Source organism: Zosterops lateralis (genome assembly GCF_965231275.1).
Source record: "Zosterops lateralis genome assembly, chromosome: 2".
Taxonomy (NCBI): domain Eukaryota; kingdom Metazoa; phylum Chordata; class Aves; order Passeriformes; family Zosteropidae; genus Zosterops; species Zosterops lateralis.
Window position 1 is genome coordinate 4,822,375 of NC_139763.1, and position 19,083 is coordinate 4,841,457.

Below are 19,083 nucleotides of genomic sequence, written 5' to 3' on the forward strand. Positions count from 1 at the left end.
AACAAAATAAAAAACCTTCTTAGAGTATTAAAGGAGCAGCTTTGGCACTTGGTTTCATATCTCCAGTGCAATTGAAATCCAGGATCTTATTTAAAATTGAGTCTGAAGTTCAGATCTTTGGTATGAAGGAGACCTTTGAAAGAAATTAGGAATACAGGAATGGGATTGAACCTCTCCTGCAGGATTTCTTCCTGCTGCTGAAGGACAAGGGGACTGTTGTGTCTTTGGCAGAAAGGAGATTACCAAAAAAAACAGCACTGGCGATGCCTCCTCTCCTAATCTCAAGAACATTAGGAATGGGCTTCATTCCCCTGATGAATTTAGTTATTTCCAGATGGCACAGTAAACATGGGCAATGACTCACCTACGGGGTGAGGAAGGTTTAAGGATTAGTCACTTCAAGCCTTCTTGAGTCTGCCTGGCATGGCTTGGCTCTGTACATATTGTACATGTGTATAAAACTGTTTTGGTCTTACTGCAGTTGGAGGGTTGTTGATTTAGTTTCAAAACAATCTTTTTTTGTTTGTTTGTTTGTTTGTTTGTACTGCAGGACTTCTGAAGCTAGGTAGAGAAGAAGAGTTAAAAATGCCTTTATATTTTTTTTTTTATTTGACAGCAGTTTCGCCGAGTCTAATGAGCGATAGAGGGAAAGAAAAGAATGACCTGACAAAATAAATTGGAAGCTAATTTTGGAGAGCAAAAGCCTCGGAAAATTGAAATTCTGAACTGAATGCAGCTTCTAACTGTAATCATTCACTGGGTATAATACATTAATGTAGGCTTACTGATTTCATTTCCTTAACCCAAGGAAAAAAAAATAAAAAAAGGGCAAAAAAGCCCTCCTTAATATTGTATTCTGAAAGGCAATGTAGTAGCATGATTTCTCCTTTTTATTTTTTTCAGGAAGATCATGCCCTGAGTAGTGCTGGTGAGCACAACAACCACAGCAGACACTGAACCTCAGACAGAGCCCTGTTTACTGTGGAGCTCTCCCCTTCCTCAGGTCCTCCTCCAGCATCACCTTAGCTCCATCTGATGTGACTAAGATTGTCCCAAAGAGCTCAAAATCCTGCTGGACACTGCCCAGCAGGTCTGTCTTGTGAGGGTGACACTCTCTGGTGGTGACACTCTGTGGTTTCCAAGAGAGAGAAGGAATCTCTGAAATGGGTGATGCCATTCACAAGCACACCTCCAAGAGTTAAGCACTTTTTAGCTGTGGAATTATTGACTTGATAGCTGTCTCTCCAGCACCTTAAGTCACCCTGCTCTCCAGGGAGGGAGGGGTGAGCTCTGGATGACACTCTTGCTAATTTAGGATGTGGCACAGGGCTTAGACTTAGCCTGTCTCTAAACCAAGGCTGCGTGGGCACTGGGATTCCTCTCGAGGCTTGCAGTTAAATGTGAGAGTTGCTCCCAGTGGCATTTGCCTTGCAGCCTCCCTGTCTCCTCAGTGCTGTGCTGTAATTACCAGAAAATTGATTAATTCAGTTGCTTTACACCTACTAACAGGTGGAAACGGGCTTTTGGATTTAACAAGAGCTTTGTGTGCGCTTAAGTGCAAGCAGCTGATGTCTCATGCATTTGTTCTTGAATTTCAGAGTGTTTGTGGGGGTTTTGTTAATCCTCCATTTATCCAGGCACTCGTTATCTTTCCACTCAAGAACATGTGTGGTGTAAGTACAGCAAATATACAGATTTTCCTCACTCAGCTTGGGAGGATTTCTGCTGCTCTCAGTAAGCACCAACTTCTATTTGTGGCTGCCCTGGGGAAGGTTGATGAAGGCACCTCTTGACTTCCATGCAACCCCTTCCTTCTGAAAGGTTTGGCTCCCTGGGGGGGTCTCTGTGGCACCTCTACATCTGTTAAAAGATTATCACACTTTTCCTTCATCTTCTCGAGCCATTTAAAGCCTGTCAATGCTTATTTACAGGTGAATTTTTTTTTCTAGACCTCTAGATTATTGTTGTTACTCTCTAATTAGTCCAGATTTTCCTTAAAACCCAGTGCTCAGAGCTGCAGCTGGTTTATGTGAATCCAGGATTGCTTCACACACCTGGTTTTGTCTGCCACAGGGTGTGAGGTGGGAGAGAGACTCATATCTGGGGGAGGGAAAAATAAAAAAAAGAGGGGAAAAAAGGTTAATCTTTTCAGAAAAGGCAATGAGACAAAATTGCCACGATTCACACAGCTCTAAGATAAGCAAGTAATGGCTCATGTTCAACAGCAAAGCATGTTCATATAGCATGAATAGGATGGATGTGTTGTATGATAAATCTAGACACAGCAAATAAATTTCGGCCTGAAAAATAAGATAGCACATGAGATGGCATGTGCAGAAAGAATGCTAATGGTTAGGGAACCGAGGGCATTGGCAGGAAGGAGAGCGTAGAAATGAAGAATAGATATTTTGTTTTGTTACCAGGATTGATTGGCTGACTATTTTTTTTTTTTGTCTTTAAACCATAATAGCCTTCCCTTATTGTCAAAATGATAATATATATAAAGCACTTCCTGTAATATTTTTCTTCAAAATGACTATTCATCAGTCCCCCAGTCAGATGCTCATATTTCAACTCACAATTTAGTTTAGCAAGTTTATACTTCAGAGCAATCTGTCATTTTAGCATTTGTGGTTTTTTTTAATACAAATCTCCACTACAGAAGCATGCAGTGCTCTTAAGCACGGATAGATTGGCTAATCCAGATAGTACTTTGTAATCTCTTGGCAAAGAAAGAGATTATTGCTTTTCAGGCAGGAAAAAAGAAATATTCCTTCCAGTCTAGCAGTGCAGGTCGTGGAGAGATTGAGGAGAAAAACCTCTCGGTCTTCTGCTGGGCTCAGTGACAGTGTGAGAGTTTGGGAAGAGATGTTTTAAGTGGCTGGAGAAGAGAGTGAATGTGAAGGTAGGAAATGTAAATCCCAAGTCCTGACACCACCTGGGAATGGAGTGAGGGGAATGGCAGCAGAGGCCAAACACTCTCTGGAGACCTTGGTCTGCTGCTGCCACTTGTTCTCCCCAGACTGCAAACACAGCACAGTTTCTGTGGCAGACTTCTTCTGTTGCTGTGAAAGCAGGAATTATCTTTGGTGATAAACTCGACCTTCTGGTTTGCCCATGTTTTCCTGCAGCAATAAATCACCTTTCTTTTCATCCCCAGAGCTACAGCAAAATGTGGGCACCACCTGTTGAACAAACATCATTAGAAAATTAATCTCATTCTTTTTTTTTTCCTCTTTGCTCACAATGCCTCTGTTATCTTGGCTGCATGGGTGAACCCTTCTTGTGACCATGGGAGGGGTTTTTTTGGAGGCAGGAGCAGATGGGTCTGTTTTCTCTGGTGAGGTGACCTCACTCAGGGCAACATTGGAGATACTTCTCGTGGACTTGGTGTAAGTGTTGGGTCTGCCTTTCTTCTCCTCCTCCTCCTTCTCCTCCCCCAAGGTGAATTATGATTCCATCCAAGGTGCAGAGGCTCATTTGGCTTTGGGGTGAGGTGTTCCTCCAATGTGAGCAGTGGGAAATGGGAGAGTCCATCCCTGCCCCAGTGTTGATGGGCAGTGTGCCAGTCCAGCAAATTGACCTGGTTTGGTTTTCAGTCTTACCTTTTAAGCAAAGTACATCTTACTCTACAGGCAGAAATCTGTCTTTATGTGGAGACTTCTCAAGTTTATGTCTGACTTTACAGTCCTCTGCATCTAGAAATGCTTCCAATTTTTTCTCTTAACTCATCTTTTAAATTGCTTTTATTTCTGCATCTTCAGAGGAACAGATGAAGAATCTATATTAAAGCCTAGTCTTCTGATACTTTTTTTTTATTAGAAAGTAGGCTGTTAAATGCTAACTCTAAGTAACACAGGGGAGGAAAAAACCATACAGCATGTCTGTGTTTAAAAAGCCACTGTATATTGTAACATTACTAATTTGTAGAAACAAATTGCTGAAATAACCTGACTGACAGTCAGTGCCAATAATAACACGTAATAACTGTGGGCAAACACAGCATGTAGTTATTGGTGTTTTCTTTTCTGTGTGATGGTTGTAAGCAATTCTTGCCAGATGGGCTGATAATGTAATTAGGAATCGTTGTGTTAAATGAGGCAGCATTTAAATTGCCAACTAATTTTCCTATCTATTAACTAGCTTGAAAAAAGAAGAGCTGTTACCCAAATGATTTCTAGCTGCTAATCCCTAACAAGAAGTAGCCCTTCTTTGAACCCTTTTTTTCTTTTTTTTTTTTTAACGCACTGTCTAACAGATTATTTTCTGGAGAGTTTATTATGTGTGGGACAAAATAAAAAAAGAGAATTAAGAGATATGGTACAAGCTCAGAGGTGAGATGGGGTGGACTTCTACATCTACATTGTGATGTGTGGTAACAGCTCCTGAGCAGGTAATGGGATGATTCCTATTTCTAGTCTCTGCAAGGGGATAAAAACTTTTTTTTACTTTGTCATAGTTCACTGTGTGGCACGCTCCAGCAAGCAGAGTAGAATTACAAGCCCTATTTTAAGTGGGTGCTTTGGGAGAAATCATGAAAGCACGGCAGGACAAGGTTTTGAGTGGCACATGAATGTTACTGGTGTGGAATGGTTGTGCTCTTCACTGAGGACAAGAAAAAAGGGAAAAGAAAGGGGTGCCCTTGGGTCGAGTTAAAATCCCAGAGGAGGCATGATGGCTTGTAGTTTTCATTGTGAAAAGAGATACCATTAGATATTAGGAAAAAATTCTTCCTTCAGGAGGGTTTGAGGCCCTGGCACAGAATTCCCAGATTTGCTGTGGCTGCCCCTGGATCCCTGGCAGTGCCCAAGGCCAGGTTGGACATTGGGGCTTGGAACAGCCTGGGACAGTGGGAGGTGTCCCTGCCCATGGCAGGGGGTGGCACTGGATGATCTTTGTGGTCCTTTCCAACCCAAACCATTCTGATATTTTGTGAATTCTTACAGAGCCAGCTTCTTTGCTCTGCTGCCTTGTGAAGGAAACTGTCAATTATCATTAAAGTTTTGACTGAACCCCAGAGTAAATGTGAGGCTGAATGAGATGTTTTACTGTATTTATGGCTCTATGTGTGCAAATCCTATTCCTTTTTTTTTTTTTCCCACTCCAAATACTTCAGCTGAAGCAGGAATGAAGAGCCAAATACGTTTTTGCAGTCTGGTTTCTCTACAGAATCATGGAACAGTTCAGGCTGGGAAAGACCTTTCAGATCAAGTCCAACCATCAACCCAGCACCACCACCAATAAACCATCTTCTCAAGTGTCATTTCCATGTGGTTTTTTAGCAATTCCAGGGATGATGACTTCTCCACTTCCCTGGTCAGTGTGGTCAAGTGCTTTACAACAATTTCCATGGAATTTTTTTTCCCCCTAATATCCAGCCTAAACCTCCCCTGGTGCAGCTTGAGGCCATTCACCCCTCACCCTGTCACTTGTTATCTGGGAATAAAACCTGACACCAGCTCACTCCAACCTCCTTCCAGTTGTAGAAAGTTAGCCTGGCCAGTGGTGGAACTTTACTGCTTGACCTAAAAGGATTGATCAGACTTGTAAACTTAAAAAAAAAAAAATATAGTGGATTTTTCTATGGACCAATCTTTTAGTGGGGATGAAGAATATCCCTAGTTCAGTGTGGGTGACCTGGGGAATCACATCAAAAGCAACAGGTTTGCAGGCAAGCCCTGGGATTCCACAGCTGGAAAAGGCTGTGGATGCTCAATCATGCAGACAGCTGCCTCAAATAAATCCATTTTGCACTTTCAGCCTGTGGGACTTGTTTTGTATATTTTTTTTTTTCTGGAAGCTACCAAAACCTCTCAAACTAAAACAGGGAAGAGAAACTTCTATAAAATCTGAGCAGGGTGTGTACCAAAACAGAGGCAACTTCTATCTCAGCTAAGGGATACAAGCAACCTCTATGCAACAAAAAAAATGAATGATTGCTTCTCTCGCTTCCCCTAGAAAATGTGAAGGAAGTCACTTTCTGAATGCATGGTGGGTAACTGCAAATTGTTTTATGCCAGGCAGTTAAATGAGGCATGAATAACAACCAGTCTAGTGTGGATGTGTCATACTGACATCACCTGCTGTACCAGGGCAGGTGCCTGAACCACAGACAGCCAAAGCTTTGCTGAGTGAAAAATAGGCAATTTTTGGGTTTTTTCTGATAGCAAAATACAATATTTGGCAATGGAAGGCTTAAAAATATTGAAGACTTAGTGGTAAGTTGAATTATTGAAGCTGAATAGCATGCAGTAAGTGATATTTGATGCTGGTGCTGAATCAAGCACTGGAAAATTTAAGGGATCCTTGAAGTATTGACAAAGTGTTTGACTTCCAGTTGAAAGAAATCATTAGGACTGGGGATTTTTTTTAGTGTCTCTACCCCTTCAGAGTAGAAAAAATGTAAAATGCATGACCTCCAAGGCTTCTGCTTTCAGTGTTCATGACTTTCAGTAAACAAGTTTGGATTTGCTTCTCTTTATAACCACAAATTTATGGCATAAAGATAGTGTCAGATTCCCTCTGTGAGTTTGTCATGGCAGAGCTGGATGTTCCTGTCTTGCTTACTGTAAAATAGGGATCTTTATGAGCCTCCTGTTAATAATACCAACACTATTTGCATATAGGAAATGCAGACAGCAAAATAATCTCCAGATATTTTACTGGGAGCAGATTTCATGTCCCACAGCTGTGGTTAAGGTGACCTTCATGAGGAAGAAACAATTTAGTGCATTTGCTGTCAATGTCTTTTTTGTGGGTCTGAAATTGAACTTGGAAACCACAAAAAAACTCACCAGGAAAACCCAAAAAATGGTTTTGCTTCTTCCAAAAGCAAAAGGAAAGTAGTTTTTCATTGGTTTTAATGCTAATATCTAATCTAAACCCACTCTGTCACTCTGAAGCCATTCCCTGTGTCCTGTCCCTCCAGCCCTTGGGAATTGTCTCTCTCCAGGTTTCCTGGGGCTCCTTCAGGCCCTGCAAGGCCACCCTGAGCTCAGGCCAAAGCTTCTCCTGTCCAGGCTGAACAATCCCAGCTGTGCCAGCCTTTCCTCCCAGCAGAGCTGCTCCATCCCTCTGCTCATCCTGGAGCCTCCTCTGGGCTCTCTCCTTGAGCTCCACGTCCTCCCTGGGCTGGGCCCCAGGGCTGGGGGCATCTCTGCAGGTGGGGCCTCACCTGAGCAGGGCACAGGGGTGATGGCTCAAGAAGGCTGACCTGGAACAGAGACTGGGCAGAGCCAGAGAATTAAGTAGATATTTGTTAAAAAGCCTTTAGGATACACCTTGGGCAGGACAGGAGCCTGGCCAGGGCTACACCCAAGATGGACTAAGAATGGTCATAAAATTGACAACCAGTCACGAGGTCTTACATTTTTATAAGTTTTGGTCCATTTGCACATTGGGGTTTAATTGTCCAATTACAGCTTCAGGTTGTGAGGTCTCATCCTTCTTGTTCCTCCCTTCAGCCCACCCTTGTTTGTGCTTTTGGGGCTGAAAGTTGTCCTTGGTCTCCAGCAGGAAAAGGATTTGTTTTGTCTCCCTACTCTGTGAGGAGAGCTCACTAGCACTTATATGAGGCTCAGATTTACACCCCTAGGCAGCACAGAATCTGAAAAACATGAAAGTTAAAGCTTAAGGCATCAGAGGCAGACCCCTCACCTCTGCCCACGCTGCTTTGGATGCAGCCAAGGACACTTTTGGCTTTCTGGGCTGCAAGTTGACATTGCTGGGACATGCCCAACCTCTCACCCACCCAAGCACCCCCAAGTCCATCTCAGCAGGGCTGTTCTCTGTGGAGTTTTATCTTCTTTATGCCAGGGTCAGGATTAAATGCACCAGACAGTATGTCTTGTTCGGACTCAAATGTTTATTAATTCTTATCTACATTACAGTCTCACAAACCATGAGTTCTACAGCACTTCTTGCTGACAAACTAAAAATGGCCCCCCATCTCTCTCTCTCTCTATGTGGCCTTTTAAGGATAAACTGTCCAATTAAGAAAGGACACATATATTATTTTTACTTTTAACCCAATAACCAACCACCTGTTGTTTGGAATGCAGATTTTTCTACCCAATTATAGGATAACACCCAAACCCATGAAGAAGGAGGTGGAAAGAAGGACTCAGCCTCTGCCCTAAAACCTCCATCTTGCTTTATATACATTAATATAGTCTAAAACCTTAAATTCTAAGTTTTCCACCCTGTGATATCACACACTTCTATTCAAACTCCACACCCACAATCCCAGTGTTATCACTCAATTTTGGAAGCCTTTTCCACAGCCTCAGGTCAAATGCAGTGCTTTGTTGAGGGTCAGTGCCTGTCAGCACATAAAGTCTAAAATTCTCAGGGTTCCAACAATTCTCTGTGAGTAAAACAGGACAGGATGGGCAGCCCTGGACTGTGGCTCCTTCAGTGACCACCTTGTGACTCTCCAGATCCTGCCCCAAGCTGCCCCAGCAGCTCCATGAGCCTGGCAGGAATGAAGCAGTGGAGACAACATGAAAGTGGTCCTTAATGAGACTAAAGAAAACTCAGACCCGAAGGGTAGCCAGCAGAGAAAGGGAACTCAGTAAGTTATAACCCACCCCGAAATGAGCTGCTGATCACTGGCGCTTTTGTCAGGGCTACAATAAATCAGTGTCTGCCTCGCGTCTCATTATGCACAAACTTGTGGATGGAGAATGTCAGCCTCAATAGCATCTCTCATGTGAGCTCTGCTGTGGCCGAGTGGGCTGCAGCTTGCGGGGTTAGCCAGCTTTTGTGCTCTCCCTCTTTCTTTGTGGGGGGATATCTGGTTTTCTTCTGGAAATCTTGGTTTGCTCCGTCCTGTGGGTAGTAAATTCGCCCTTTCCTCCCAGAGTTTGTGAATTCCGTGATGATAACATTGTGTTTAAGGTGCGGGGGTAAAATATCTTCCATGTGTGTCATATTTAGTGATTTTTTTACTTGGTTTTGGTTGGGATTATTTGGTTTTCTTTCTTTCCCCCAAGTCCTCCTCCATGCACACTGGCATGCATATCACTGAGGCTGAGGCAACACCTACATGTATTTATGCAGCTGGTGTATAGTGCCCATTACTCAAGCATCACTGACTACCTCAGGCTAATTAATTTAAGCCCTGCAGCACCCCTTTGAGGCAAATGTTGTCGGTCCTGATAGATGCACACACATGCTGGAGCTGCTCTTTGTTGTTTATTTTTAATATGATTTCTATGCCAGAGAAAGGGGGGGAAACGAATAGTTCATATTTTGTTGGTTAGTTGAAAAAAATGTTGGGCTTTTGATATCATTGAAATGAAGTGTGTAGCAAACTTTGGATTTTATTGCAGTGCCTCAGAGGTTCTTATTTTCTTTTTAAAGCCCCAGCTCCTGGAGCCAAGTGAACTTGTGGATGTCCTTTTGTTTTCAGATGTCTCTGTCTAGCTTGTGTGGTTGCAAAATAAATTTTAATGTATTGTCTTTGCTTAATCTAAAATCTGGGATGCAGCAAGGCACATGGCTAAGGTTTGTTTCTTTTTAGTCTTAAAATTTCTGCAAGATTAGGGCTGGGAATACCAATGACGGAGTGTGCCTGCAGTTCAGAAGAGATTCTCAGAAATTACTGGTTGGTTTTGTGTTCTTGTTTAAATTTCAGAGTTCCTCAGTCCCATACTATATTATAAGGGTGAAACAAGGGTAACCATCACCTCCCTCCTCCTCTGTGAGCAAACCAAAGATGTTTTTTAAACATTGACTCACACTTCTTGTCTACGCTGTCTTATTAGGAAGGATTCAGCACATCTTTTTCAAATGCTTTATCCTCCTTTGTGTTTACACTCATTTCTGAGCTCAGCCCTTCTTCTCCACTTCCTTTGTCAACACCGAAGTTGTTTCCCTGACCGTTCTCTCTTGCCCTTCCTGTTGTAGATGCCAAGCTACATCTTAAGGAGAGATGGGGACTTACAAAGGGGTTGATTTGAGCTGGCTTTGAGCCATGGGCAACCAAACCTTCATATCTCACTCCCTCCTACAGGAAAATTCTTAATTCTCTAATATTTTTCTGGGGAGCAGGTGTTTTAAGCCCACCTAAGACCTTGTTGTCACCAAAGGAGGGAATCACCCTTTACTCAATATCCATTTGAGTGACTGTCTGATATGGCAGATTGCTATTTCTTCTTGGTGTCTGTAGGTGAGGAACCTGATCTGATTTGCTTCACAGCCAGGGAGGCCAGAGAAGCATCCAGCCAAGAGCAGGGGAAAAGTGTGACCATTGCTTTTGGGAGCAGCAAAGTCTCTGATTGACTTAAACTTATCATTTAGTGGCTCTGCACCTAATGTGGTTTCCAGGTCTCAGTGAAAGATGTTTTCTAGCATGTGGCTGCAGTTTCAGCTTTGGCATCACACAGCTGTGATGGACCAGCCTGGTTACCCAAGCTAGATGGGGAAAGGAGCTGTCCCATTTGTCCATGTGGCAATTTTCAGCCTAAATCTCCCTCCCAATTAACCAAACAAGTGGCCCCTTCTTAGGCCACCTTTCAATCATGGTGTTAATAAATCTGCCATCCTCATTTTTGAAGGTGGTAAAGGCTGTGGAAGGTTGCTGCTGCTCAGGATGAACTGGGCATTGCTCCTGTGTTTTCCATTCCATGAGGCAGCTTCGTGCTTCTGCTCATTTCTGGCCAGACCTGCTCTCAGCCCCCACCTTGAAATCTCACAAGCTCTAAGGCAAACAGGGCTTTAAGCAGTCCATAATTCAAGCCTGCGTTCTGGACTGGTTGCCAAGACTCATGGTTTGGGCCAAAAGAAACTCGAGATGATCAGGAATTCATCTGCTGTGCAAATGTGGGCTTGGGCCAAAAAGAAATTTGAGATGATCAGGAATTCATCTGCTGTGCAAATGTGGGCTTGGCTGGTTTTCCCCCTTCCAAGAACAGGACTATTTTAAAGCATTTCAGCCTGATCAGCTGTTTTGGATGGGCTGCAGCAGCACATCTTTCCCAAAAGTGACACTAAATTTATTTCTCAGGGCAATGCTCACCATGACTTTAAAACTGAAGGTAGTTTAGACAAAAAGTGCAATTATAATCTTTTTGTTGTTCATTTGTTTAATTGGATATGCAAATCACCTCTCCTTTCTTTCTTTCTTTTGTTGTTTTTGGCAGTTAAATATTCTGGTTGACACTGGGAGCAGCAATTTTGCTGTAGCAGGTGTGCCTGATCCTGATGTCACATCCTACTTCAATCCTGAGCTGTAAGTACCTGTTCTGCACCCATGGTGGAAATTAAGGGGTGTCTTTTGGATTCTGGCTCTTCCATGTAGGACAGGATGATAAAGCAGCTCTTGGGGCTGCTGTGACATCCCATGGGAGTGGGATGTTGGCTGCCTGGTGGGAATTTTGGCTTTGCCTGATGCAAAACCCTGCCTGACCCCAAGAACAGGCAGCGCAGCCGAGCTCTGAGTGAGCATCAGCAGCACTAATTAGAGCTGGAGAAAAGAGAAGATGATTACAGGGTAAAAATCGTTTGCAAAATCACACCAATTTCAGCCAATTTCTTACCTGAATAGAACTGCAAGGAATTAAAAGTTTCAGTGTGCTTTGCCTTTGTTTGAAAACAAAAAATGAGAAGCTGGTAATTGTATCAGTTACTTGACATTTCATCCAGAAGCAAAATTACTTAGTCAAAACCTAATTTGTTGTTTAGTTTGAGCCACAGGCCTCAATCAGTCAGTGATCTGGACAGACCCTGATGAATCTGGTTATTTATGAAATGCAACTTGTTGGTTCTGGTGTTTGTTATGCACTAAATTTGCTGTGTTTAGCTTAAGCTGAGATTAATCACAGCCAAGCTTTGTCTGCCTGAATCACACTTCCTCTTTTTCTTCCTTCCTTTCTGCCTTTCTCTAGTTTCAATTATTTCAGGTAAACTTTTCCAAAATGCAGTGTCTATCTTTAGCTGAAGCATATGGATAAAGATACTAAGAGTGCTGGGAAACTGGGGAGTATCACCCTTCTCGCTACTTCATGTGTGTTTTAACATGGGGTTTTACACTTTTTTTTTCCAGTAAGATGCACTAGGAATGGAGGGAAATCTATCATCTCCATGCTGCTGACTAGAGTAGCCTCACCTCCTGTCATATATTTAGATGTTAATGGAGATATTTCACATCACACTGATATGATCCAGGTCTGGAAAATCCAGAATTTGCACTTGGTAGCTATTTCTGAAATACTGCAGAATTTTCCATGCCAGCCAGCTAACCCCTTCCATAGGCAGTGGCTAGAGAAAACTTAATTAAAAGCACAAGCATTCTTTCTCCCTTGTCTCTTAATTGATGTTATTGAGACTGGAAGGACAAGGCCTCTCTCATCAGAAACATAAACCATTAAAAACAGCAACAGCAGAGCTTGTGTGTGGAGAAAGACAGGCTGAAATCAAGTGAAGGTCACAGCCTCTGATCAGTGTTCTCAGTGGAGACACTGTTTTGAGAACTTTAATATAAGGTTAATAATGAAACCTTGAAGTCCAGGCCCCAAAGAGTTAGTTAAGGGTGTTTTGTAAAATTACTCAAAATCAAGTCATTACAGTCCAGAGCAATTGCAGCAACAGTTCCTGGTTTGGATTTGCACTGCTGGAGTTCTGCAGTGTGCTCAGAATACAAACATTAGCAGACTCCTGGGTACACTGTGCTTCTTCCATTTTAAATACTTTAACTACATTTAAATGAATAAATTGGAGGGATCCTGGCCCCAGTGAAATCAGGGAGATATTTAAAAATTATTGGTTGCAAGAAAGCTCCATAGGTCACCTAACACACATCTCAGTGAGCCATGGCTGAGCCCAGCCAAGTCCTGTAAACCTCTGAGGATGGAGAATCCATGCTCTGTCCAGGCAGAGTGTTCCAGGGTATGCCACAATCTCCTGAGGAGGAAATAATTTCCTGTTGTCCAACCAGAACCTCAAAAAATGTCACTGGTGGCTGTGACAGTCAGCATGTCAGCTACTCCCTTTGATGTAGATCCTGTGCAAATTTGAGTGTGCAGTCTGTCCCTCGTGTAGGTTCTTGATGAAGACTTTCACAGAACCACAGAATCCCTGAGGTTGGAAAAGATCTCCAACACCATTAAATCCAACCTATGACTGCTTGTCTTTGAATAGACAGGTATCTGTTAAGGAAGGCAGGAGCCTCCCTTGGAATGGGGAATGTAAACTCCCTCCCTCTGAATTATTATAATTTTGAAATTAAGGGGCTCTCAGGAAAAGATATGGGAATAGGAAAAACAGTTCTTTACTAGGAATATTAAAATAAAAATTAGTAGTACAAGAAAATAAAAAAAATGAACAAACAAAAAAATAAAACAGTGATGGAGTCAGAATACAACCTGACACAGTGTTGGTCAGGGTGTTGGTGTCAGTCCAGCCAAGTCCTCCTGGAGGGACAGATGTGGTTCTGTTGGAGCAGAGATGATCCTGTAGAAGGGTCCAGTGGTGCTGAGATGGGTCTGGTTTTTCTCTGGGAATCCAGTGCAAACAGGCTGTGCTGGTGCTCTGAATCCCAGGTTTGATCCAGGTGGGAATGCTGGGCTCCTCCCCCTGGGTGGAGCATCTCCCCATGGGATGATGTAGTTGTATCAGCCCTGCAGTGAGCCTGGATGGCCCATGGACAGCAGAGATCCCCTGGAGGGAGGATGGGTGGTGGGAGAGATAAAGAACACTGCCCCACCTGGTTTAACAGCTGCCCATTAACAGAAGATCCCCCCTGGAATTATGAGGGATGAGTCATGGAAGAGACAAACACCTCCCAAGCTGGTTTTAACAGCTGGCAATAGAATACATACCTCTGGTTACACTTTGCATTGCAACCTAAGACATTGCTCCCCACCTTGTCCCCAGCCCAGAGCACTGAGTGCCACATCCAGGCCTTTCTTGGACACCTCCAGGGGGACGAGTCCACCACCTCTCTGGGCAGCCTGTTCCAGTGTTTAACAACCCTTTCCATGATGAAATTCCTCCTGGTGTTAAGCCTGAGCCTCTCTTATCACAGCTTGATGCTGTGTCTTCTTGTCCTGTTGCTGCTGCAGGGGAGAAGAGACTGACTCTCACCTGGCTGCACCCTCCTGCCAGGGACCTGTGGAGAGTGAGAAAGTCTCTCCTAAGCCTCCTTTCCTCCAGGCTGTGGAACAATTTTTCCTCCGCTCACAAACCCCTGGGTCTCTCTGCTTGTCATGAGTCTCCTTTGGACCCAGGGCTGGAGCCCATCTTCAGCCCACACCGTGGCTGGTTTGTTCAGCCCCACATCCTCAGCTTCCAAATGGGAATGCCATGAGAGGAGTTCCATGTCCTAAGACTGACTGAAGCCAAGATATGCCACAGCCACTGTTCTCCTCATCTGTGCATCCAGTCTTGATGCAGAAGGCAGTAAGATTGGTTGTGGGAATTCATGAGAGTAAGACAGACTTAATTAGCATATCTAGTCTGGTGACTAGGATGCCCTGGCGAGAATAAACAGAACTTTGAGTTTATGAGAAGATGGGATTAGAAACCTGCTTAAGGAAAAAAATTTCAATCAACTCCCTACGATGAAGATGTTGAAAAATGCATGAGTTGTTTGTATGATCTTTTAACCTAATTATTGTAGTAGAAATTATTACCCTTACTGAAATGGTATATAAGTTCTTAGAAAACCTGAGTAAAATCAAATTCTGATCATAGTCAGTCTTCCCGTCTCTCCATCAATCGCTGATAATTGGTCAGGTGTTGTGTGCCTTGTTGAGTGTCTGTGACTGCACGACTGTCCTTGGAAACAGATTCCAGGAGGTTTTATTTGAGACTTTTCCTGACTGGAGGTGAAGCCCAGTCATCTCTACTTCCTTGGGTGCTGCTGCTTGTGTCTTTTTGAGACTGGGCTTAGGATAGACTTTTCCCAGCAGTCAGAACACCTTCCTTGGCATTGTGGTTTAAACCCTGATGGCAATTCAATTCAGCCCCACACAGCCACTCACTCACTCCCCCACCTTAACCCCAAACATTTCCCCCTTCTTCCCCCAGCTGTACATGCTGAGCATGACACCGTGGTGTGGGATATCCCTGGGGTCAGTTGGGGTCAGCTCTGCTGGCAGTGTCCCTTCCCAAATTCTCGTGCACACCAAGCCTGGCAGTGGTGGGGTGGGGTGAGAGGGAGGAAAGGCCTTGGCTCTGTGCAAGAGCTGCTCAGCAGTAACAAAAACATCTCTATATTTCAGCTCTCTTTTCAGCACAAATCCAAAACACAGCCTGTGCTAGCTACTGTGAAGAAAATTAACTCTATCCCCAGCCCAAACCAGCACACTTGGTTGTTGTGATTTTGCAGGGATGGTAAAAACAGGGGCACTGATGTCGCATCAGCTGGATCTGTAAAATTACCCAAGAGCGACCTTTGCCCATGTGTAAATGAGAAAAACAACCCATGGGCACTTTTCTTCCTTCCTAGGAGGAACACTTAAGATTAGATAAAGGGGTTTCCTCTCATCTGGTAATCACTCCTGCAGTTTTTTCCCTATATTGTCATGGAGTGCTTCCGACGTCTTCAACTGCAAGTTGAAGACAAGGGGAAAGAAAGATTAGTAATTTGTTAAATTAATGGGTTATGAGTTATAGCTGTGTGCTTATTTGAATATTCATGTTGTGTTGGAGAGAGTGATGGGTCTTAATTTCCTGATGCCACGCTCTTAGTTTAATTTTATTCAGATAATCAAAATCAGAAATTGAATGCATGATTCTTTTTTGACTGAAATTGGGGGGGTTGCATGAGAAATGCATTATCTTTGTTTCAAAGGACCCAGAGAGTGTGTGTTTCAGGGAGAGCCCTCCTGAAGCAATTCCAGAACTCACCTGTTAAATGATGTTGTGCATCATATAATCTGTGTGACATAATCCTGCTTGTTTAATTATCTGCCTTTTCCTGCACAAAGCAAGTGGAGCTGTTACCATGCACTCTTTCACAACCTGAGCTTTTTACAAACCTTTGCTGTGAACAGTTCTGAGTTTGCTGTGATAATCATGCTCTGTAAGTCACCACGATGTATAAGGTTTTGCAAAATGGCCTGATTTGTCCTGAACTGAAAAGAAATCACGGTGTTTGTTTCTCATGCTGCTCAAAATAACAAGTGGTTTTGTGGAGTACTCTACTTATGATAAAAGAGCTACTTAAACAGACTTATAAAGGGATTTTTACACTTGAACCCAAGTGATCAGTGGTGGCTCTGCAGCAGTATGTAAATCTGACATGCTCAGGGCTTTCAGTATTCAGGAGCAGTATTCAGTTTTATTTCAGTAAATAAATAAAGAGTACTACTGCCTCACCATCTGAAGATTCAAAAGCAAGCTGCTCAAGAGTTGATCTTTCCAAGAGATAGGGAGGTGAGAGAAATATAAGCAATAAATTGAGGTAGTACAATAAGTTATAAACCATCAAACAAAAGGAACTGCTGCCTTTGCAGTGTGATCCTGTGAGGTTGGCTGTGTGCACTGTACAGGTTTGGGGTGAATTATAAACTTTTTGGGGAAGTCCTGCAGATTAGATGGGACTTCTTGTTTAGAAGTCAATAATTTCTGTTGTATTTTCATGTTTGCTTTGTCTCAAAGTTGTCTGGTGAAGTGGGTGTTACTCAGGGCTCCCTGCATGGGGTGGATTTGCTGTTGCCATGTCGATGTGGCTGCAAAGGGATCATGACATGAGAAATAAGATTTTGGGTGTGTTTTGTTCTGTGCTGTGTGCTGGTAATGAGGATTAACTCTGCAAGAGAAAATTACCCCATTGTTGGGATTTGCTCAGCTGGAGCTCGAGGTCCATTTGAGGTTTGAGAACCAGGTTTCTGCTTTAGAGAGAAGAGAGGAATGGGGAAGGAGAGGGAGAAGGAAGTAGGGTTACTACAGCACCATGATCTAGGAGACCTCAGTCCTTCCCTCTGGCTAAGATACACTTTGTCCTGCTGGAAGAGGTGAATTTCTTTTTTTCTCATCACAGCTCAAACAGTTTATTTGTAATTTTCTTTCCTGTGCCGTGTGTTTGTTTTAAAACGCTCTGCCCAAGAATTACAACAAGTCTCTAGTTTTGACCTCTAAAGTTTTCTTCCTTTAGATCAGTGAGGTGGAAAGGTAAAAAAAAAAAAAGTGGCTAATCACCTGCAAGAGGTTGGAGCAGGAAGTGGTTTTGCAGAACAGAATATAATTTACTGCAAGATCCCTTCCCATGTTACCAATTTTGAAGGAAGTAATGAAGTCTTCTCTTCAATATGATATTTGTGAACTTTACAAATGAGACGAGTGTCTTCATAGCCATTCCTACAGGTGGGGAGGGGAAGCTGAGGCACAAATGGTGAGGAAGTGACCTGCCCTGCCTTTCCCCAGGAAAGGTCACCAGCTGTGCTGGAAAATGAATCCAATCTGTCTGTGTCCTGGTCCCCAGGTCAATCCATCAGGTTTTTCCTGCTTTCCTGGAAGAAGAGCTGTGTGCTGCTGCTGTTCTAGCCATGCACTGCTTGTATTTGCAGATTTGCTTTGCTTTATTCTCCCAGCACTCAATTTTCTCTCTGACTTCAGATGTTTCCTCTTCTGCTGCTCAGCCAGACACTTCTTTCTACATGAAAAACCCTGTATTCTCCCTTTCATTTCCTGCCCCCCAGTTTCTTTTATGCCACTAATTATTCAGACTCTATTTTGATTTTAAAATGCACTGCCAGTGTCACAGAGGTGTTCTGAAGAGCCTGCCTGAGCAGAGATGTTCCTTTGTGCAAGTGTCATACAAATGCAGAATTACAGAGGGGCAGTGGAAGTGGTCAGATGCAGACAATAACAATATCTCTGCAACTCCTGCATTTTGAAGTATTATCTCATGCATTTCTGCTGCCTTGGATGTTCACCCTTGAAGGGTTGGGTCTTGGGAGTGTCAAGAACTGCTTGGGCTCCCTTCCTGAGCTAGGAAGAGTCAATTGCATGGTCCCTATGGCCAAAGTGTCCCTCAGGAGAAGGTGTTTGAATTATGGGAGTTGTCCATGTTGCCATCAGAAGGTTGTTCCTCATAATAATGAAAATCACCTCAAATTCTTGCTGGTGAGCTCAGGCACAGGGCCTGTGAAGCCACTTCAAAGTATCTACACCTGATAAACCCTTCCATATTCTATTGTTCTACACATATGGAAAGATGCTGTTATAAATTTATTTTACGCTCTTTTTTTCCCCCTTAATTTACTTTCCAAAAATCTGTGAAAAGCCTCTTGAGATGAACTGAGTATGGTCATCTGTCTCTCCAAGAGGGGAAGTTGTGTGCCAAGGAGAAGAGCCAAAGTAAATTGTGAGGGATCTAGAACTTCTGTCGCTCTTCAGTAGAGATGTGGATGGGATATGATTACAATACTTACAGATTACAGGTCTTTAAAATGAAAAATCTACTGAAGCTTTTACTAATGTTTTTGTTAAGCTTTTTAAGCAGGATTCAGTTCCTTCCTTTGCTTGCCATTCTTAACTGCTCCTTTGCCTTTGCTTCCCTGGTCTAGAAAAAATTAGTTCCTTTCCTCCTCCAAGTCAGTGAATTATTTGTTAATAATATCAAATTCTCCTTCCTTCCTCACAGACAGGCCAAACTGCAGATATAGGAAACCTCTGTCTTAACTGCTGATGCTCACAATAATATTCCAATTTTCCCAAAATGGATCTTTTAGGAATATTAATGAGGTATTAGTCTTCAGCTATTCAGTTAGCTTGGCATTTCAATTTTAGATTTGAATTCAGCAGCTTTCAATTTTCTAGTGCCATTTAATACATTCCTTCTCCAGTTAAAAGGGTGTTGCTCCTATGGACCAGTCTGAGTCAGGGATACTGCACTAGGTGACATAATACTTTAGATTATTTATTTAAAAAAAATGCTTTGTGAAGATTTGAGTTATAGATGGCTTCTGGGTAAAAATGGGACCCTGAGTTTTGAGGTTTCTTAATTTCTGCTTTTTCCTGATTTTAAAAGCAGTGTGAATACATATTTTGCATACTTTATTTTGTTTTTTTCTTCTCTCTGAGCAAAATTGAGTTTGAATATATTCTGTTTTCTTGCATTGTCAACAAGCAGCC

At 42.9% G+C, this 19,083-nt stretch overlaps 1 protein-coding gene across 1 annotated transcript in view; it reads left to right on the forward strand.

Annotated features, from left to right (window-relative positions):
• The window catches only part of BACE2 (beta-secretase 2), a gene marked incomplete at its 5' end in the record, with an annotated part of 51,413 nt that overhangs the window by 12,409 nt on the left and 19,921 nt on the right, over positions 1–19,083 (forward strand). The window contains 1 exon segment of the mRNA XM_083855850.1: positions 11,145–11,233. Coding sequence (XP_083711976.1) covers positions 11,145–11,233 — 89 coding nt within the window.